Source organism: Barbus barbus (genome assembly GCF_936440315.1).
Source record: "Barbus barbus genome assembly, chromosome: 11".
Classification (NCBI taxonomy): domain Eukaryota; kingdom Metazoa; phylum Chordata; class Actinopteri; order Cypriniformes; family Cyprinidae; genus Barbus; species Barbus barbus.
In genome coordinates, this window is record NC_136739.1 from 20,865,476 (window position 1) to 20,887,786 (window position 22,311).

A 22,311-nucleotide genomic window follows, 5' to 3' on the forward strand; every position below is an offset into this window, starting at 1 on the left:
AAAAGGCAAAAAAGTAATTAAATCATAATGTAAAATTAAAATAAATCATACACTTACTTAAGGAGATTAAATATTTTGTTTACCTACACGCCATATGACCATTAATCAATGTCAGAGAACAGTGAACATGCAAATGTGATACTTAATTATTAAAATATTTATTTTTAAATCTCAGGGGTACTTAAAGGGGTCCTTGATTATGATTTCACTTTTTTTTTACTTTAGTGTGTAATGTTGCTGTTTGAGCATAAAAACAAACAAATTTACAACACTGAAAGCTCAATGCAAAGGGAGATATTGTCTTTTACAGAATTGCTGATTGACCAAACCTTTAAAGTGGTGAAAGATGTTCAGATGACAAAAAGTTTGAGAATGTCAGCAAATTAGAAATAACAAGAATTTGTGCATTTTAATGAGTTTGAAAGACAAAAACCTTTCAATAATACATGGTTAAATAATCTACTGAGTGATAATTCAAATAAAAATGGATGTGATCAGTTGATGCAATGTTGAAACACTTAAACCTGAAATGATTTTTGTAAATCACTGGTCAAATACTCTATCGCCACCTAAATAATGACTGACTGATCTCTGTGTGAAAGTCCACAAAACTGGAAGACTTTCTGAGTGTATGTAAGCAGTAGACTATTTTAGAAAGGGACATTTAAAAGATAAAAAAAGAGGAATTAGAGAGAATCGATAAATGATGAATAACTTTTTTCTATTGTGTGAATAATATGTAATCATGTAATCCATAAAAAAGCAACTGTACTCTTCTTATGAGTACTATTTTTTTAAATGTAACTTCCTCTAATTACAAGTACTTCATTTTTGGAATCTGATTACGTAATCCAGATTGCATGTAATCCGTTACTACCCAGCTCTGTTGGTGTTTCTTTGGGTCGTTTTCGTTATAATAAAAACTACAGCATAAACTGTTATCATAATATTTCCAGATAAAATCCGCAAAACCAACTATAAACACAACTCCGAAAACCTATAACCATCTTCTTGTCAAACTGAAGAAACGACAGGTATGAAAGCTGAACTACCACCAGATGTCGACATTTAGTGACCTGTCAAAAATAAGCGTGCATGCATGTTAATCTATAGTAAACAAATCTGAGAAATCGTTCTCTCGTCTATCATAACCAGTTTGAAGAAGAACGGGTTTCGAGAATCAAAAGAAAAAAATCACATGCTTCTCGACAAAATGTCCCATATAATGCAGACCAGTTGACTGTAGAAATGACTATGTAAAGAAAAGGTAGGCTATAATACAACAATGTAATATTAAATAAACTTCTAGAATATTAAAATATTTATATCGCACTTTATGGTTTCTGTTTCAGTCTTGGCTCAGAAAAAAGACAGCTGGAGCTGCTTCGCATCACTGAAGAGAATCAGCGTATCCTTCAGCGTTTGTCTACCTGCAGGCCCCGTTACAGCGTTCAGGTGTGGCTCCAAAACCTTGAGCTCATGGACACCATAGGGAGATATCCGCGTCTGTACGCAGCACATGTGAGCAAATCATTACTAAAATGTACAGTAGAGCAGATATTTACCATTTTGTCCGGTTATACTCACTTATACTCTATGTAATATTTATTTGATACATTTTTTGCCTATGCTTGTACTTATTAATGCATTCCTGCATACTTCATTATGTAGACTCTGACTTGAGTTTTTTCATATTATGTGTTATTAAAGGGATCCTCCTTGCCACCAATTTCAGCAGAGAGACATGGGAAGGTAGAGAACAAGAAAACTGCAAGAAATGAGCATGAACTGTCTACTAACATAAGGGATGAGAAGAAGACAAAGTTACATCAGAAGATGAAGCCTAATTCATGCAAAATATGGTGTAAATCTTAAAGAGAAGACTAGAACTATTCTTAGTGAATTAGCCTATGATGCCACTGCTGTGGTTAAGTAAATAACGATTCAATGGTGAATCATAACCGCTAGGAGTCACTTACAGTCAATGTTCTGAGCATGTACAACTAATTTAATATTTTCGCTACTGTTTTTCTTTTGCTGTTTTATGTTTTTTTATTCTAAATTTCGTATTGTAGTGTCATTTCGTTCTTATTTTTAACCTCGTACAATATACACATCCTCTGTACAAGTTTAAATCTAATTAAACCAATGATGTCTGACATATAACCAGATATGACTTTTCTAAATAAACTAATGAAACATTACATTTTGACACTTTATCTACACATTCTGTGTGCTTATATGAAGGTGGTTTGTGAAACCACAAACTGTGGTTCTTAAACTGTAGATTAGAAGCTTAATTAAATGTCTAAAATATTGAAATGACACGTGCACTGATTTATTTTTTTTACCGATTAGCTATGCCTGGTTTAGGGTTCACGAGAAGCGCTATTTATCATAACACTGCTCGAACTCTCTGTGATCGACTTAGCAAGTCTGATCAAGTCGCCGAACATCACAAGGGTGGAATTAACTGAAAATGTCTTTCGGTTAAATGAATTAAAGATTAATGACATCTCTAAACAACGAACATAGACATGGTGTAAAAAAAGGCAGCACAGGTTCGTCTAACATTTATGTTATGCCGTGATGATACATGTATGTTGTTGGTATTAGTTTATCAGACAGCTAACGTTAGCTTTGCTAACTTTACTGGGGCCTTTAATAGATGAAACAGGAAATTTGACATTGTTGTCGAAAACTAACCTATGAGATAAATATATATTATAAGATAACCTCAAACAAAACTGAATGTGTCTAAATGATAAGCCTAGCAGATTAAATGGATGAGATACTTTCCGATAACAACAATCAACAGCAGCATCACTGCTTAAATGTGACATAGCTCAGTATTTATTAGCTCTGTTGCATTCTATTATGTGTTAGTATATTCGCTAATGAACATTTTGCAATAACTTTACGTTAAAATTATAATTTATGTTGTGTCTCACCCACTTCACACGATCTGTTATGAATTTGCTAAAACAATAACACAGCAGAGCTCTTTTCTACCGTGTTTGTAATAATGATGTACATACAGGGTTAACAGTCGTAAAATTAGCGAAACGTGTATGTGATTAAAATAAATATAATAAACCGCCTGCGTAATGTGAGTTTGCGTGTCCTACTATGGCGAAGGCTTTGTTCCTGAATGCTGATGTTTTATGCGGGTTCGTGAATAGGTTTAGCTGATTGGATGAAAGGCAGAGGTTGGTGTTTGTCAAGTGGCCAGTTAACGAAGCCTACGAAGGTTTGGCTAAGGTATATTAAGTATGTAGTTGATTGAACGGTATAGTCAGAATAAAATAGTAATTATTCATGAGCAGGCCTTCGCCATAGTACCGTTCTCTAGGAATCACATGACATATTATTGAAACTCGTGCTTGTGTTGTTTTCATTTTCTGCCCTTTTTGTGCTATTCCTCTATCCATATCACTTAGCCACTTTTAGTCAAGTGCTGATCCTGTTTCTGAAACGAGGGGATTAAAATGTAATTAAAACATTAACCCCCGGCTTCACAGACAAGACTTAAGCCTAGACTAAATGTAAGTCTGAGCTGTTTCAACTGAAAGAAACTTGTACTGACTTATCTTAAAATATATCAGTGCCTTTGTTTTGTCTCAAGATGCACCCCAGTAATGTTTTTTTCTAAGCATGTTTATAAAAATTACTTAAATGTCCTAACTGAACTATGGCCTAATCCTGGTTTAGCCTAAGCCCTGTCTGTGAAACCGGGCCTTAGAGTACCAAACCAATGTTTATTTAGTATACACATATAATCAAACATACATTATTGTATTTGGAAATGGATTGAGTCTGGTTTGGATTGTCCCTCAGGGGCGGTGACATGGCTGCTGAAGACAAGGCTTCCTCCTCATCCTCTGCGATGGACTGGAGCTCTGAGCCGCCGCTCTCTCCCACCAGTCCCTCCCATCTAACGCGCTTCAAACCCCTGACCCCTGAGCAGGACGAGCCACCCCTGCGCTCTGCCTACAGCTCCTTCGTCAGTCTGTTCCGTTTCAGCAAAGGTGAAACATGATTTTTTTTTCACGTCATAGTGTCGTAATCAACATCTGCACCTGCATTTCCTTTTTTGTAAAATCATGAAGTTGGTTTCAAAGGTTCACTGTTTGTTTTCTGCCATCAAACACAGATTCATGGATATCATCCTCCATTAAACTGCTATATGCAATTATGCAAATGTAGTCCTTTTTAATGTGTCGATAGCACTTATTTGGAAATTGGATGCATAGTACTTTGTATTCCTGATTGACTGTTTGTTTGCACATTTAAAGCATAAAAGTTTTTTAGCATTTTAATAACTTGAATTTGATTTCTGGAATAAAAGTACAAGGCTTACATGAAGTAGCCATTCTAGTTTTAGAGAATGTGCTCTACTGAAAATTTCAGAAAGCCAGTGGTAGGAATTGTATTGAACAGTCAGCTGAGGGAAACAAACAGTCATGTGATTTTGCTCAAAATGTACTCTCATAGTTTTTTGTTTGTTTGTTTGTTTTTGGGGGTTTTCTGTCCCTGTGTAAAATATCAATAGAACATTCCTTCTGGAAGCCCTGCTGTACAAGAGTAAAAGTGGACCCATTAATATGAAATTATAATAAGACATAAAGCTTTAAGAAATAATATTTAGGTGCATCCTGTCCACTTAGCACATAGGAGTTTTACTCAGAACTGTTCATAGGGCTAAAAGGAATAGATGATCTCTATTAAAGTAATAGTTCACTTTACATTAATGAGTAAATGGCTTACTGAGAGGAAATGATGTGCCCTAAGAACACTGAAAAGCAGTGAAACTCCTACTGCATGTGCATTAATTATGAAATAGAAGATACTCTAGTCTAGTGCATTTAACAACATTTGCATTTGTGTTGGACATTTGATGATTTTGTTTAGGTAATATATTTGATCAGGTCAATGGAGCTGAAGAAATACTCTGACATACTACAACAGAAAAATGTCAGGAATTCGAATTTAGTTTCTTTGAACATTATTCTTGATGTATTCATTTACAGTTAATCAGTATGATAATCCATCAAATTTTAAGTTCATTTTAGGTAAAAAAATGTATATAGTGATCAACTCTCTAATCTCTCCCTTTCATTCTTTTTAGAAAAAACAGGTGCAAACATTGCACCAGCAAAAAAGCTTGCTAAACTTGGTAAGTCTAGATTTTGTTCGGAAATACAAGTATAGAAAAAATTAAAAATTGGGGAAAAAAAAATTTCGGGAAAAGAAGAAATGTCAACACAATGCAAATTCTTTCTTTAAATCAGCCAATCAGCACAAAATTTGAAATGTTCTACTTTTTGATGGAGACAGAGCTTTTCTGTTGGTTTCAATTGTTCAGAGGAAGGACGGCCTCCTGTAGTGACCGAGAAAAGTCAGTCAGCTTCATCATCACCGCAGGGTCCACGGCGCAACTGGGCAAGTCCCTCCCATTCCATACATGGCTCCGAACCCCAAAGGAAACATTCAGAACTTCTCAGAAGAACATCCACTGCTTTAGGTACAAAAACACAAGACTGCATATACTTATTGTCTTTTTTCAGCAGTCCACAGTTATCGACTAGGTTTTTACTTTTTTGTTTTTTTACACTGTATCTGTTCTTCTATAGAAGAGAATGCTAAAATCAATAGTTTTTTCCGTGGACAAAACCATTGTTCCGTATTCCTCAAAACATGCTATTGCTAGAGTTAGAAAGGCCAATCCTATAAGTGGTCTCTTTGATTGATGACTAGTCGCTGCAGCGTGGTTCTCACATGCTTTATCATTGAAGATAACAGTGATTCGAAGGCTAGACTCTGCCCTCATATGATCCATACCACTCTCAGGAGGGCCACTGGACATTTACTATTAGTGAAAATACAGGCAACGGTTCAGTAAATCCATTAAACAGTTTTTGTTTGGCTGTAAACCTGGAAAACTACATTCTGGAGTTATGACTATAATTCAAGTGGTTAACAAGTATTGTGAACCATCACTTTTGATTTGGAAATTGCGAGATGATTTCAAGATGACTAGAAGCTGAATATTTTGTGAGTGCTGATTGAGTTTTACAATAAACTATTGCATGTGCAGAAATCTTTTAGGCTAAAGTTGTTGTATGTTCCTTTTTGTTCACAGTGGACTGGGAAGGTGAGGATTCTTTATTATATTTCATATGTATGAAGCCAGTTTCATATAGATCTCAAATCTGCTTCAATTCATCAACACCAAGTTGAATTTTGTGTGTATTCTGCAAAAAGAAAATATTTTCTTTTATCAGTATTTTGTTTTAGAAAAAAAAATCCTTAAATAAGAAGATACAATTTCTTGAGAAACAAATATAGTAAGATTTGTTTTCAGAGAATATGTCTTTAATTGCAGTAGGTTATTTTTTCTTAACACACTGCCAAGTAGCTTTGTCTTATTTTAAACAACCCCCACCAAAAAAACCAACTGGCAAATTTGTTGAGGTAAACTTGTTTCTCTGAAAACATGAATCTTACACTCAGTTATATTTAGTTTGGTTTAAGCATATTTAGATATGCTTACTGGAAAGACATACGTAAATACTGATTAAGAAAATGAATTTTGCAGCATATAGTTTTAAATTAATCACATTTGTTGCATGTGAAAGGATGCGTCAACGGTTTGAGCTGAACATTTTAGTTATGAGCTTTAGTTGTTGGTTTTAGTCATTTCACATGCTTTATTCATTCATAGTCTACTCATGAGAATCATAATCCCAGAAAATTCTCGCTGACCTATGGCGGCTGACATAAGCAATCATTGACAGGATAAAGACTGCTATGGATATTTGACTGTAGGCTTTGATTTTGAATGAGCATGTGTGTCGTGCATTTTCACCTGTATATTATACTTTAGAGTAAGTTTAACATTTTGTTTTGTATTTTACTGGGGCTTTTTTGTTTCTTTGCATTTATAGAGGGTCGACGGAAATCAGAAGCTCCTCTGGGCAGCCACGATCCCCGAACAGCTGTCCAGCTACGCACAGCCCTCAAGAGACTCAAAGAGATCATGGAAGGGAAAAGTCAGGTATTGATTTCCAGTGAACTAGCTGTATCTGTATTTTTAAGGCTTTTTAAGATGAATGTCATTGAAAAAATAAAAAATCCCACGTTTGAGTATTTTTTGCATGTTTATACAGATGACCCTACGCTTATAGACAAAAGAGCCTACCCACATTCTCCAGAATACACAACAGAGTACAAAAGTGGTGGGTTGCAGTGGATTGTAACAGATATTAATTATGTTTTTATGTTCCAGGACAGTGATCTGAAACAGTACTGGATGCCGGACAGCCAGTGTAAGGAGTGCTATGACTGCAACGAGAAATTCACAACCTTTCGACGCCGTCACCATTGTCGACTCTGCGGTCAAATCTTCTGCAGTCGATGCTGCAACCAGGAAATTCCTGGCAAGTTCATGGGCTATACGGGTGAGTGTTGTTGTGGCGTTCACTTTGGGGAGCGAGGGTCTCATTCTGACTGCTGGTTTGTGGACATAGCCTCTTTGAAGAGGCTTTCGACAAGAAGATGAGCAGCTATTTCAGATTACAGAGTAAGACTACCTCTAGCATGCTGCGTGTGTTTGCGGTGGTTTGCCATTTTTGCATTTTGATTTAAATGGGTGGTAGAGTGACTTTTGAACTTTGTGGACTAACTGGTTTGATTTTGAAAAAGGTAAGAATTTGTGTGTGTGCACTTTGACCTTTTAGGAGGAATCGGTACCTACCTAAAAATCAAAAACTTTTCTTCAGTATTAATTTTGCAGATATTTTATGCTGTAAACTCTTCTAAACTATTCTGATTGTAACGTTCAGTTAGACTGCATTCTCTGAGACATTGTTACTTGGTTATTCTTATATTCAGGTTGGTTTTGGACCCTAAACATTTAGCTATTGACCTTTTCAGGGTACACTAGTTCAAACTGCTCTCTGCCAGGGATCTTGGTTGTCCAACTTCTCTAATCTTGTCTTTTGTGGGTTTTTCCCCCCCATACTGCAGGTGACTTACGGGCTTGTACGTACTGCCGTAAAATAGCATTGAGCTACGCTCACTCAGCTGACTCAAGCTCCATCGGAGAAGATCTCAGCGCCCTGTCAGACTCGCCCTGCTCTGTGTGTGTTCTGGAGCCCACCGAACCACGCACACCTGTGGGGGGCCGCAAAGCCAGCCGGAACATCTTCCTGGAAGAGGACCTGGCCTGGCAAAGGTGAAAACACTGAGAGAATCAGAAAAGGGGCAGGGCATAAGAGCATATCACTATCTATTCCATTGTTTCTGCTCACTTTACCTTATCCCTCTGGTGTTTCTCTGCTCTGTTTTAACTCTGCTTTCTTACCATGATCATTGCTCTCGCTGTTTATCTCTTTCACTTGAGGATTGGCCCTTACAGTTCCATCTAGTCAAGTAGCTGCCTGATGATTTAGGATTTTTCTTCTGTTCCTCATCTTAAAGCATAGAAACAAAATTTGTAGTTAACAAATAACATGGGATGTACAAGGAAAAGTGTACAATTTAGATGTTGTTTTGGTGTTTTTATCCATTAAAAGAGTTTGCTGTTAAAATAGTTTTAAATGGAGTAAAGTGTGTTGCTGGGTAAATCTCATGAATCGACCTATAAAGATTTTTGGGGTTTAATTTCACCCTAAAAAATCATACATTTTTTAAAATGTAAAATTTTGAGAAAACAATTGGAATTGCAAAAAAATAACGAAAACTGTTTAATTCTTAACGCATGACACTAATGTTACAATACAAAAACTCACTGTCCTAAAAAGTTAAATTTTCTTTATGCAAAATGTAATTTGGTAACACTTTATTTTAAGGTGTCTTTGTTACACGTTACTTGTACTTACTATTATAATAACAATTAATTATGCATAATTACATGCAAGTAACTAATCCTAACCCTAACTATATAGTAGGTACATGTAGTTAATAAATATAACTCAGTACTTAAATGTATAATTAATCTTCACATCGTGAATCGGGATAGCATCGTGGACTGGCAGACAGTATTTAGACAGGGTTCACCTATATTGTTTTTTCATATGTTGTAGTCACACCTCCATGCTATGTATGTTTTTATTGTACTGTAGTCAGTGTTTACTCATTTATGAATTATTATTGCCACCAAGATTTTTAATCAGACAGTAAATCATTCCAATTTTTTTTGCATTCAGGGCAGAACTTCCCCCTTGTCATACCAAATTACGTAAAACAGTCACAGGATTACTGTAATTCAAATGAACTGTAATTCTCTCTGCTCGCCTGCTGGCTCCTTCTGCTCTTGTGTTGTGAGTCTTGTCTCAATGCTCATCTTTTCTCCTTTCTCTCTCCATGCATAGAAAAAATTCCATTGGGATGAGGAAGAAGTGAGTTTTAGTGTTACTTTTGTTTTGCATGACCTCCTAGTGAAGACATGCTGCTGATCTTAAGTGTGACTCTGTTTCATGCATAGTTTGAGTGTCATTTATTTATGTAGTATTTCACAGGGAAATGGTTAAGATGTTGCTGAGGTTTATTTGTGTGTATATGTGTGATTACTCTAGTCATCAGGAATCTCAGAATAGTGGTCTCAGTTCCAGACTTACTGCTGTCCAGGAGGATATGGGCAAGTCACCAGCCAGAAAAAGGTGTTTACTGTTTATTTTAGTCAAAAATATTGTTGTTCATTTCAACACTTATTTTTATAGACTATAAATACAATATTTTATTTAATGTGTTAAGGTCAGCTAGTGTGACCAACCTGTCCTTGGACCGTTCCGGCTCATCCATGGTTCCTGCTTACGAGAGTTCGGTTAGCCCACAGAACAGCCGGGCCCTATCCAAGATGGACCACAGTGAAGAGGAGAGAAAGATCCTTCTGGTAACAACTGTCTTTTACAGGTTCCTCCTCAACTTTACTTCACTTTCGAGTTGTTATTATAACAGCTGGTTATCTTTTAGGATTCTTCGCAACTTAAAGATCTATGGAAGAAAATTTGCCACAACAGTACAGGAATGGAGTTCCAGGACCATCGGTACTGGCTGCGCACTTACCCCAACTGCATTGTGGGTAAAGAGCTGGTCAACTGGCTCTTACGAAATGGCACTATTTCAACTAGGTAAGAACCAATAAAACTGTTTTTGACAGTTTTATTTTCAGTTCATTACAACTTCAAGCATGGTCTGATGCTTAATTGTATGCTGTTAAATTGTTTTATTTCCTCTTGGTTCTTCTGACACAGAGCTCAGGCCATAGCTATTGGACAGGCTTTGGTAGATGGCCGCTGGCTTGACTGTGTCACTCATCATGATCAAATCTTCCGTGATGAGTATGCCCTGTATCGCCCCCTCCAGGTGAGAAGAAATATTCTGTGGCAGGTTTATATTTGGACAGTTGTTTATCTCTTGTGCATTCTTTGGGACATTTTTGTCTTTTTCACTTTTTTTTTTTTTTTTATAATTTTGGCTTTGTTGAGGGGATAGATCACCCCAAAATAAAAATAAAAAATCTGTCATCATTTACTCTCCCTCAAATTTTTCCAAACCTGTATGAGACAAGAATAGAAGATATTCTGAAGAATGTTGGTAAACAAACAGTTGACAGTCGTCATTGACTTCTATAGCATTTTTTTCTAACATTGCAATATTTAAAAAAAAATAGTTAGACTTAACAAAATTGTTCCCAATGAATCCCATTAAAGCAATGATAAAAGGCCAATTGAATTGAAATACAGTAATTTGATTATAATAGTGTGGATGTATTGGTATGGATGTCAGTGTGGTTTGTATGTATGTGCTGAGAAATGTGTGTTGTGTGTTGGTTTGTAATAATCTGACTGTTTAATCCAGAAAAAAATCTTATCATTTACTAAGCATTAACTGGGGTTTAAAGGGTTAAAATGCTGAAAATGAATGAATTTTTGGTAGTTACAGTGGGGACTGATGTTGGTAAAAGATCTGAAAAAGAGTGAAAGTGGAAAAAATAATGATTCTGACTTGGCTCTGTGTATTGTGAAGAGGACTATACAAAACAAAAAGTTTTTTTATTTTATCATCCTTTAGTCATCACATTACTAATGTGTTTGTTGAATTTCAGAGCACAGAGTTCTCAGAAACCCCTTCTCCAGACAGCGAGAGTGTGAATTCCTTGGAGGGACACTCTGAACCTTCATGGTTTAAAGACATCAAGTTTGATGACAGTGACACTGAGCAGCTAGCTGATGACAATGATTATGTCACACCGAGTAAGTATCTCAAGAATGTTAGCATCCTATAGCAGTCTGTATGTCTTTGCCTCACCAACTTGCTGGCCTACTCTCAACATTTTTCAGATTCAGCCAGCCCCAGCAAAAGAACGTCTGTCAGCAGTTTCCACTCTGCAGTGGACAGTGACTCAGCCGCCTCCATCAACATAAACGTGGAGCAGGACAATGTCAATTTCCACATTAAGAAGCAGGCCAAGTACCCACACGTGCCTCCTTACCCAGCCGAGCAAAAAAGTATGGAGCCCTATGACCCCTTCACCCCAGAAACCGACATCCATGCACCAAGTGAGGAGAGGCGGAGAGGCCCATTGGCTATCCTGGTTTGCCTCAGTCTGCTTCAGAAGCAGCACTAACTCACTGGCTCTGTTCCAAACCCTAGTGAGCTGCATCACACTACATAGGCAGCTACCCATCTAACTGCAAAGAAACCTCAATGATGACTTATTAAAGGTGCAGCAATTTAATATTCAGGGTCAAAGAGTAGGTTTAAAATGTGAAAAAAAGTCTTTATGACTATTTAAGTTATGAACAATTTAATTATCCATTAGGGGGCAAAAAAAACAACATAAAATGATTTTTAAAAAGTATAACATGACCTCTTTAATAATCACTAAATTAATTGTATTTATTATTAATTTTAATAGTTTTTAAACAAATTCTAACTCTGATAAAAAAAATAAAAATAAAATAAAAATCTGGTATATGCATTCTGGGATTGCTTTATGCTTGAAGAATACATGTGCCTCTGCCTTAGACTGAAGCTAAAATGAGGCATCTTATGAGACAGCCTAACTTTACTGCTTTATATTTGTAGCAGGCATTGCATCAGGGCATGGTGTTGATGTCTGTAAATCTTGTCTACTGTAGGTAGGCAGCTCACTATGGTTTGGAAAAGAACCAATGTCTTGCTAATCTGAGACTCACCATTCAATACTAGTCCGACCCTCCAAACTATAATTAACAATTGAAGTAACAGCCCTAACTATGGCATATAGTCCAGCATGAATAGTTTTTTCCTTCCCAGCCTCACATGGTTTCCCTTCCCAGTACAACATTTCATATTAATACATTTCCAGTTTGTCATACTACCTCACAAGCATGGCTTGCTGCTACGTCATGCGTGCCTCACAGTTGCAAAGCAGTAACATCGACTTCCACTTCCTCGAAATTACTGTTGAAGCTAATTCACTGTCATGTACCAGACTGTGGCATGGTTTTATAGCAGCATTTACTCTAATTAACATTTATTTTCATTATATGTTAAATCTATATAATTCAGTGCACTCTCATGTCTACACCTGGCTGTTCTGTCTCACATGTACTCTCTCTCTCTACGTCAGTGGAAGTCCTGCTTTCTGAAGATGGAGGTCAGCATATATCCATCAGTGATGCCTTCATTAAAGGTAATTGTTTCTCACATCCTTTATTGTAGTTTGTTACAATACTTCCAAGTTTGGAATCATTAAGACGTGTATGGTTAAGTTGAAGCTTAAAGTTTAATTTGAAATTTCAAATCTAAAACCGGTGAGTAACAGCAAAAGGACAAGAGTATTATAAGAGTATTAAAAGAGTATTATGAATAGATAAATCAAAATTTGATCTGTGGTGGAAACCATTTGATCATAAGGTCTGTCAGAAATTCCCTACAAGCAAATCGCACCTATGGGAAGTGTAACAGAAAGCATGGGATGAAACGTCATTCTAATTATTTTCATAAACTGACTGCTTAGGCACAAGTCATAAGGTCTGCAAAGTTAGCATTGGTATAAATAATTGGTATACCATTATATAAAAATGGTATAGTGTGCATGACCTATTGTCTCACCAATGCTAATGGGTTTTTCCTCTGTAGAGTCTCTGTTTAACCGGAGAGTTGAGGAGAAAGCTAAAGAGATGCTCTTCACACCTCTCGGCTGGCATCACAGCTCTCTGGACCAGCTGCGGGAAGAGAACGGGGAAAAGAAAGCGATGGAGCGTTTACTGTAAGATATCAGAGGATTGCTATTTTTAAAGCAGATGTTATTTTTAGGTTGATTACTTCTATTAATTTACAATTAGGAGCAAAATACTTTAAAAAGAAAGTGTGGTCGAAAAATATAATAATGACATGGTATCATTAAAATACTGTAAATATAGTACAGTGTGTACTTTATGGTCACACAAGCATCACATATAAATCACGTTTAATGAGTTTAGGGACTTTTGGAAGCACACATCATGATTAATGCTTCCTCTTCAGGTCTGCTAATCACAGCCACATGATGGCGCTGCTGCAGCAGCTGCTGTACAGTGAATCACTGTCTCTCTCCTGGCGTGACATTATTGTGCCTGTGGTGAGGCAGGTTGTGCAGACGGTGCGACCGGATGTGCGCAACTGTGATGATGACATGGATATCCGTCAGTTTGTCCACATCAAGAAGGTGAGGAACACAATGGACGCAAAATCGATGAATCTAGTTCTACCAGACAAATGTCTAATATTTGCTTTTTCGTAGATTCCAGGAGGAAAGAAGTTTGACTCTGCTGTAGTGAACGGCTTTGTTTGCACAAAGAATATTGCACACAAAAAGGTTTGTATTGATTGAACATTATGCCACAGAGAAGGTCATGTAATATTTGTGCTAACAGTGCCGGGACTTTCTCAACAGATGAACCCTTACATCAAAAACCCCAAGATCCTTCTCCTCAAATGCTCCATTGAGTATCTATACAGAGAAGAGACCAAGTTTACTTGCATTGACCCAATTGTGTTACAGGTAACGGCCACTTACCCCTACATGATCTCTGTAAATGTGATTTGCAAATTATCTTCAGAGAATACACTAAAAATACAAGAATCTGAGAAATCGTTTAATTTGCAATTTGTGCTTTCCAGGAGCATGAGTTTCTGAAGAACTATGTTCAGAGGATTGCTGACGTCCGACCAAACCTGGTGCTGGTGGAGAAGACTGTGTCCCGTATTGCTCAGGACATGCTACTGGAACATGGCATTAGCCTCGTGATTAATGTGAAACCTGTTAGTACCTTCTCCAAGGCGTTGTTTAAATATTATTCATCTCTTCAAAACTGTACTCCACATAGCTGCCTATTGATAATGCTATATTCAGAGAGGACATGGCAATTGGGTTATTTTAATCTGGTTTATGAATGTTTCAGTTAATATCTCTCTTTAATCAACACAGCAAGTCCTGGACCGTGTGAGTCGAATGACTCAGGGAGATTTAGTCATTTCCATGGATCAGCTTCTTACAAAACCTCGTCTGGGTACCTGCCACAAGTTTTACCTGCATTCCTTCCAGCTGCCAAATAGTGAGTCTTAATCTCTGTCTTAATATCTGATGCATGTCAGGTTTAACTCGCTTTTCATTTTGATAAAAGTTGTTCTTTTTAGAGATGCAATTAATCAATATTATATCGGTTAGTAATTTAATTTCATTAAATCGGTTTTCTTTTAGATTACATCTAATCATCTAATACTCTAAACTGATCGTTAATTGTTAAAAATAATCTCATAGCTTTGTTCAGTGGAATAATTCACTTGATCCTTTTTTGTTTCCAGATGAAATGAAGTCCCTTATGTTTTTTGATGGGTGTCCTCCTCAGCTGGGCTGCACTATCAAGCTCCGTGGTGCTTCAGAGTATGAGCTGGCACGGGTGAAAGAGATCATAATTTTTATGGTGTGTGTGGCATACCACTCACAGCTGGAGATCTCTTTCCTCATGGATGAGTTTGCTATGCCTCCTAGCCTGGCTGAGAGTTCCTCTTTCCCATGTCTCCTGGAAAGCACCACTTTGGAGGAAGAGGAAGATGATGGGTCTACACTGGGGGATGACAACCTCACACTTCTTCCAGGAGACTTTGAGCCAGGGCTTCAGGAGATTATCAAAGCCCACAGTAGACAGCCTTCCATATCAGAGTCTTCTCATAAAGATGGAGAGAGCCCCAGAATAAATAAAAATGGTTCAGTTGCTTCCTTCTCTGAAGGAGAGGAGGAGATTTTAAAGACCTCCACGCCCCTTTCATCCTTCACTTCCAGCCTTCCCCAGCCGGTGTCACCACCTTTCCTTATTTCAGACCTAAAAGAGACGTCACAGGAAGTAATTAAAGCGCCAGGTGAGGAGGAGAAGAACAAAGAGCTGAAGGAGACTCTAGTCCATCAGGACAGCACCAGCTCTGAGACCTCCCTTCCACCAACACGGCTCTTTAGGGATCCCTTACAGGATGACACAGGCATGTTTGTGACCGAACATGTAGCTTCTTCAGATGACCGCCTCAAATCCATCTCAGCTTTGTTTAAACAGGAGCTAAAAGACATCATCCTCTGCATTTCACCCTTTATTACCTTTCAGGAGCCGTACCTGCTCACGGCTGCTGGACTGCGTTGTCCTAGCCGGGATTATTTCCCAGAACAGGTTTACCACTCACCTCTCTTGAATAAGGACCCGAAAGAGCTGGACGGACGCCGCAAGAGGCAGCTGCTGAAAGAGTCTGGCCCGAGTTCTGGCAGCCTGACCAATGGTACTGTGTCACACCAACGGACCATCCAGATTTTGCCCTGTCACAAACTCACAGGTGCCCGTATAATAGAGCTGCTAGGCAGCAGTCAGGAGCTGGCATGCATGCTGGCTGACTATCGTGCCCAGGGGGGGCGCATTTGGCAAAGAGAAGGAATGCAATTCCGTGAAACCCCACCCACAAAGGTGCCAATAAAGTCAGACAGTGAAGAAGATAAAGGGGCAGGACTGAATGAAATGACCTGGGCTAATAAGGTACGGGTTTCCTGTCATAGTCAAACTATTCATTATATAAGGTGTTTTATCTTTTCAATTTATGAAGTTGAGGTTGCTACTTTTTTCCTAAACTTTAAATGCAGAACCCTGATTTGTTATTTATTTATTTATTATATTTGTTTGCATTAAACATGGGTTGCGAATAACAGCTGGAAATTTAGCTAACATTAAGCTGCTACTCATTAGAGGCTAACCAAATATTTCCTATAAATTGCAGAAAAACATAGTTTGTTTTAAAATAGTAATTAAAAACACGTTTCACTACAATCAAATGTTTTTATGTTTCAGTTGGACTGTTTAAATCCAGTCAACCATCAGAGGCTCTGTGTGCTGTTTAGTAGCTCATCAGCACAGTCTAATAATGCCCCAAACCCCTGCGTCAGTCCATGGTAAACTCTCAGCACACTTGCATTGTCTTACTGATTTAAGATGTATTAACGATGTATGACGAAGCATGTTCCTGAATATATTCTCAAAATGCAAACAGGGAGGTCTAGGTTTTTATTGTATCTGCTATGTATTTACAGGATTGTAACAATGGAGTTTTATGGAAAGAATGACTTGACTCTTGGCATATTTCTGGAGAGATACTGTTTTAGGTAATGTATTAAACCAATCTATTTTTGTTTCTTATGTTTGTCATAGTACCAAAATTTCAGTAGTCAATTCAAGTGAAATTTCATGATTACTGATAGCAGTTCCAATAGTACTGCAAAAAATTGATTCGCTCTTTAACACACACCTTTATTTAAATTAGTCATATTTGTTGTTTATTCTGATTTTGTGTTATATGGGTGTGATTCAGACCCTCTTACCAGTGCCCCAGCATGTACTGTGAGACCCCCATGGTTCACCACATCCGGCGCTTTGTCCACGGTAACGGCTGTGTTCAGATTGTTCTGAAAGAGCTGGACTCACCTGTACCCGGATATCAGCACACAATCCTCAACTACTCTTGGTGCCGTATCTGTAAACAGGTAACGGAGCATTTGGATTTTAAAATTTTTTTTTAACAGAACTAATGTAGAGTAGCTTTCACTATAGTATGATTCACGTGAATTATTACTGTTTTGTTTCAGGTGACTCCTGTAGTCCCCTTGTCTAATGATTCCTGGTCCATGTCCTTCGCCAAGTATCTAGAGCTCCGATTCTATGGTCGCCAATACACCCGCCGGGCCAATGCAGAGCCTTGTGGCCACTCCATCCATAAAGATTATCACCAGTACTTCTCCTACAACCAGATGGTGGCTTCATTCAGGTGTGCATCTTCACAATATATAACTCTTTATACTCGAATATGCAGAATATGAGTACCTTAGTACATTTTTATAAACACTTAATCCAAATGTGTTCATGCTCTTCTGTCATCTGTAGCTACATCTCAGTGAGGCTACTCGAGATCTGTCTGCCTCACCCAAAAATCATCATCAGGAACCAGGGTCCCTCTAAAGCCAACTTGCAGCAGGACCTCAAAGACTTCTCCCAGAAGTAAGATTCCGTACTGGACGTCTCTTACCCAGCCTCATAAACCTCCTCCAGATTACAGCTAAATTGATTAATTCTCCCATTTTTTGTAGAGTGGCTCAGGTGTACCTGGCCATAGATGACCGTCTCACCTCTCTAAAAACTGACACCTTCAGCAAGACCAGAGAAGAAAAAATGGAGGACATGTTTGCACAAAAAGATGTGGGTTTCTTTCCAGGACTTTTGTGTAAATAAATTTCATTCAGAGTATTGACCAATGTCCAGCTACTTTAACTGAATATTTTTTTGTCTTAGATGGAGGAATCAGAGCTTCGCAGCTGGATAGAGAAGCTACAAGTGCGTCTGCAGACCAGCGCGATGGACTCGCCACAACAACAACAGGCTGTTCTGGAGTCAGTGGTGGTCAAAAAGCAGGGTTTGTGTGAGACCCTGCAGTCCTGGAACAACAGGTGAGGACTGTATTCATAGAGACTGAAGCTAAACATCTGCCAACAGAATATTAGAACTTTTATTTTATCTCCAGACTTCAGGACTTGTTCCAGCAAGAAAAAGGCAGGAAACGCTTATCTGTTCCCCCCAGCCCTGGCAGACACAGACAAACTGCATCAGATGAGGGCAAGGTCAGTCCAAGTAGTTTGTTCAAGCCACCTCCTGGACTTTAAATAAAAGCATCTACTACATACTTTTGATCATTTTTATTTGATTTTTGTTTCGTAGACTAGTGCTTTGGATTCCTCTCCTCGTAACCCATCCCCTGTGGTCCCAAATGGAGAGAAAGGTGAGTTCATTGGCCCTTTATTCATCTTGAAGAAGTTGCTCTTGATTGTTGCACAGTCGACTCATAGACATTTCTCACAGAGGACCGTCATCTCAACACGTTTCCGTCAAGTTCAGGGTCCTCATCACTACTACAGTTACCGTCTCCGGCTGAACAAGCTTCAGACAACATCACGAGCGGACCATCTTTTCCTGATCAGGACTCTGTCAGCATCCCAGACGGTAAACTTACTTTAGACACTTCCTTGTGTTTGAAATCACACATAATCATCCCACCTGACTTACTCTCTCTTAATCTCTCTACTTCTTTTACTGTTTAGACATGTTTGATGGACACTTGCTTGGTTCCAGTGACAGTCAAGTAAAGGAAAAGTCCACCATGAAAACCATCCTTGCCAACCTGTTACCCGGCAATAGCTACAATCCCATCCCTTTCCCTTTGTAAGGCTGTTATGATATTATGGATACTAAAAAGCAAACTAATGATTTTCTTTCTCAAGCTGATAAAGGTCTTTTTTTTTTTTTTTGCTATGTTAGCGACCCAGACAAGCACTATTTGATGTATGAGCATGAGAGGGTTCCTATAGCCGTGTGTGAGAGGGAGCCCAGCTCCATCATTGCCTTTGCACTCAGGTACAGCTTTTTGTACATGTATAACTAAAGATTAGATCTGGAAATGTTGGTTTTAATACATCTCAATATTTATGCCTTTATTGAAATGGCTTAAAAGGCTTCATTTTAGTATTTATTTTATAGTTTTATTGTTCAATCAGAGAAACCGTCATTTCAACAAAATATACATTTTTGCAAATTAGATTCAATAAAGCAGTAAAGAACTGATTTCTACATATGAATCAAACTTCTCAGCAATTTAAATAAGACATTATTATCATTTCCATCATCCAGCTGTAAAGAGTATAAAACTGCCCTTGAAGAGCTTACAAAGACAACAGTAAAGACGGGAGGTGATGACATATCTCAGGCCATTAGGTACATCAAGCACTCGTTTCTCTCATTGGCCATGTATATTGGTAAAACAGCAAGCTGATTTCCTCTTTTCTGCCATCTGTAGTTCTGGAGAGAGCAGAGCAAAGAACAGCCCAGCCAAACCTAGTGACAGCAGCACATCACAGCTGAGCCGCAGCACCGTTGATGCTGACCCACTCAGTAAAACCAACCACATTATACTAGCCACTTACAAACACCATTTATAATTTGTTCTGATATGGAATTTCCTATGAAACTAAATGTTTATGGGATATCTTTTGCAGAGGAGCATGAAAGTGGAGACAAACAGAAGAAGCAGACAGGAAACCCACACATCGAGCTTCGTAAGTATCAGCCTCAAATAGCAGATTGAAACATTGATTATATTTAGGTAAATATTATTGACCCTCTGACATTAAGTAATTGTGGGTTACAAACTAACCACTGTCAGTTATGTCAGTTTTTTATCTTTTCAAAGTTTTCAAATATCTTTTAGAAATAAATGAGCTATTTAGTAATAATAATAAGTATACATATAAATAAGAACATAAACAATAAATCTGAAAATCATACTTACAATGCAGAGTTCTCAGACGCAAATGCCAAGTTCTACTGCCGAATCTACTACGCGGAAGAGTTCCATAAAATGCGGGAAGAGATTATGGAGAGCTCGAAGGATGATTTTGTGCGATCGCTCTCCCACTGTGTCAACTGGCAAGCTCGTGGCGGGAAGTCCGGTGCCGTTTTCTATGCCACTGAAGGTATGACTGTGCAAGATCCTTTACGAAATGTTTTTTCATCAAGGTAGTTGCTTTTATTAAGTGAAGACTTCAAGGTTGTTAGATGTATTTTACTAAACATGCTGTTTCTCCTCAGATGATCGGTTTATTCTGAAACAGATGCCCAGATTAGAGGTCCAGTCCTTCTTAGACTTTGCACCCCACTACTTTACTTACATCACAGGAGCAGTTCAGCAAAATGTAAGGAAATACTTACCTTGTAGGGCTCTCTGAGGCAGCATTATACTGCATTATACATTATACTGTTTCAGGTTTTTCTCTCTAAATGGTTCTTGCATCTGTTTAACAGCGCCCCACAGCACTTGCTAAGATTCTGGGGGTGTACCGTATCGGCTACAAGAACTCCCAGAACAACACCGAAAAGAAACTGGACCTGTTGGTGATGGAAAACCTCTTTTTTGGGCGAAAGATGGCACAGGTACATTTCTTGAGACTTTAAATTAGCAACTTAAAACTTAATTGAAGCAGAAATACTGTTCAGTTTGGGAAGTTTTATTTTCACATTCTGTTACGTGGTCCTGTTACCTGTGTTTGTGTAGGTGTTTGACCTGAAGGGATCCCTGAGAAACAGGAATGTGAAGACAGATCATGGAAAGGAGAGCTGTGAGGTGGTGCTCCTGGATGAGAATCTCCTGAAACTGGTGCATGACAATCCCCTTTATATTCGCTCACACTGCAAGGCCATTCTGCGTGCCGCCATCCTCAGTGACGCCCACTTCCTGTCCAGCCACCTCATCATTGATTATTCCCTGCTGGTGGGCCGTGACGATGCCACGGATGAACTAGTTGTGGGCATCATAGGTGAGAAAATCTTATCTGTTATTTTAAAATCCATATTGGACTTTTCTTACAGTGATTGTTTAAACTCTTATATATTTGAAGATTATATCCGAACTTTCACATGGGATAAAAAGCTGGAGATGGTGGTCAAATCTACTGGGATTCTTGGAGGTCAAGGTACAGTTATATCTTCCTAAACCATTCGTAGCCATGATATTCTCAGAAGCTGAAACTCTTACCTATTGTTTAAACCCATGTCTCATCTTTCCTTCCTGACAGGTAAACTGCCCACGGTGGTGTCCCCAGAGCTGTATCGATCACGTTTCTGTGAGGCCATGGACAAATATTTCCTCATGGTCCCTGATCACTGGACAGGTCTTGGTCTCAACTGCTGATGGACAACAAGGGAACATCACAGCTTGAAAGGGATATGCAGTGATATAATGAAAGACTCACTATAGTGAACCCTCCATTATCTGCAGTGCTGTCTGAAGCTGGGTGAATCTGAACCCCTCTCTTTCTATGCTTTGTGCACAAATTGACCAAAACTGATTTACCAAGACCCAGTTCTGGAATATTCAGTGAAAAGACCGAACTGAAATGGCTGAATGTTCAGAACCCTGTTATGCAGTAGTGTTTGTTTGTAACCTATTAACTGTGGATGATGTAAAAGTTTATAAATGTACAGAGATATGTAATTAAATATTATTAATACTGGTTAAAGTGTCAGTTTTACAATATTTAAATTTAGGACCTCTGCCTAGTTGCAAAAAAAAAAAAAGCCTAATACTAAGGACATATATATAGTTAAGGACTGTTCTTTATGGGCTTTTGTGAAAACGACATACTTGTGCGTACTTATTTTTCCACTCATTGATAGCCATTATGGGAGTTGAAATCACAGATTTTAGCAGAGCATAACTACAGCTCACACTCATGGTAACACTCCCTATTGTATAATATATACATCTGAAAAAGAGAGATATACCTAATAAACAAATCATGACAGAGACCATTTGGAAGCGTTAATCGCAACCGGCTAACAACAACAACAGCTTACAACTTTTTAGCACTTTTCACAAGTAGTTAACCATGATTTTCCCACCATTTAGATAAATTAATATCATCATTAATTTGAAGTAAGACTGTGGCATAATATGTTTTGGTCAGTATATCATATAACGTTACCACAGCTTTCTAATGTAACAGTTCCTCTAAAAGAGTAACTGTTATTAAAATATAGTTGGTATATCAATTTGATATTGTGGGACACAAACGATAGACTGTGCAGGTAAAATATCAGGGAGGCAGTGGGTAACGTTAAAGGTCAAATTTAACCCCTAACCCTAAATGTGTAGCTACAGTTTTTCTAAAGAAAACTGGTATATTTTATTTAGGACCCTTCTTCAAAC

The 22,311-nt window shown here is 38.1% G+C and overlaps 1 protein-coding gene across 7 annotated transcripts; it reads left to right on the top strand.

Moving 5' to 3' along the window:
- Positions 1–2,418: 2,418 nt before the first annotated feature.
- Positions 2,419–21,908, top strand: LOC306877181 (1-phosphatidylinositol 3-phosphate 5-kinase-like). 7 transcript variants are annotated; one of them, XM_079428758.1, is made up of 43 exons: positions 2,419–2,561; positions 3,838–4,028; positions 5,129–5,176; positions 5,366–5,524; positions 6,948–7,057; positions 7,289–7,460; positions 8,029–8,236; positions 9,375–9,401; positions 9,579–9,662; positions 9,757–9,895; positions 9,976–10,133; positions 10,257–10,368; positions 11,111–11,258; positions 11,346–11,564; positions 12,620–12,682; positions 13,132–13,261; positions 13,519–13,699; positions 13,775–13,849; positions 13,928–14,035; positions 14,155–14,295; positions 14,462–14,588; positions 14,839–16,049; positions 16,359–16,459; positions 16,598–16,669; positions 16,876–17,047; positions 17,150–17,328; positions 17,445–17,558; positions 17,648–17,756; positions 17,850–18,004; positions 18,079–18,175; positions 18,273–18,333; positions 18,414–18,554; positions 18,653–18,773; positions 18,870–18,965; positions 19,239–19,322; positions 19,405–19,499; positions 19,604–19,663; positions 19,904–20,080; positions 20,196–20,299; positions 20,409–20,537; positions 20,659–20,920; positions 21,002–21,076; positions 21,179–21,908. In XM_079428758.1, exons 2-43 carry the CDS (start codon positions 3,848–3,850, stop codon positions 21,292–21,294), a joined length of 6,321 nt encoding a protein of 2,106 aa, XP_079284884.1. In that variant the 5' UTR covers positions 2,419–2,561; positions 3,838–3,847; the 3' UTR covers positions 21,295–21,908. The 7 variants fall into 7 exon arrangements, with proteins under 7 accessions (XP_079284884.1, XP_079284886.1, XP_079284885.1 ...); XM_079428760.1 differs by having other exon boundaries at positions 11,346–11,513; XM_079428759.1 differs by lacking the exon at positions 9,375–9,401.
- Positions 21,909–22,311: the final 403 nt, after the last annotated feature.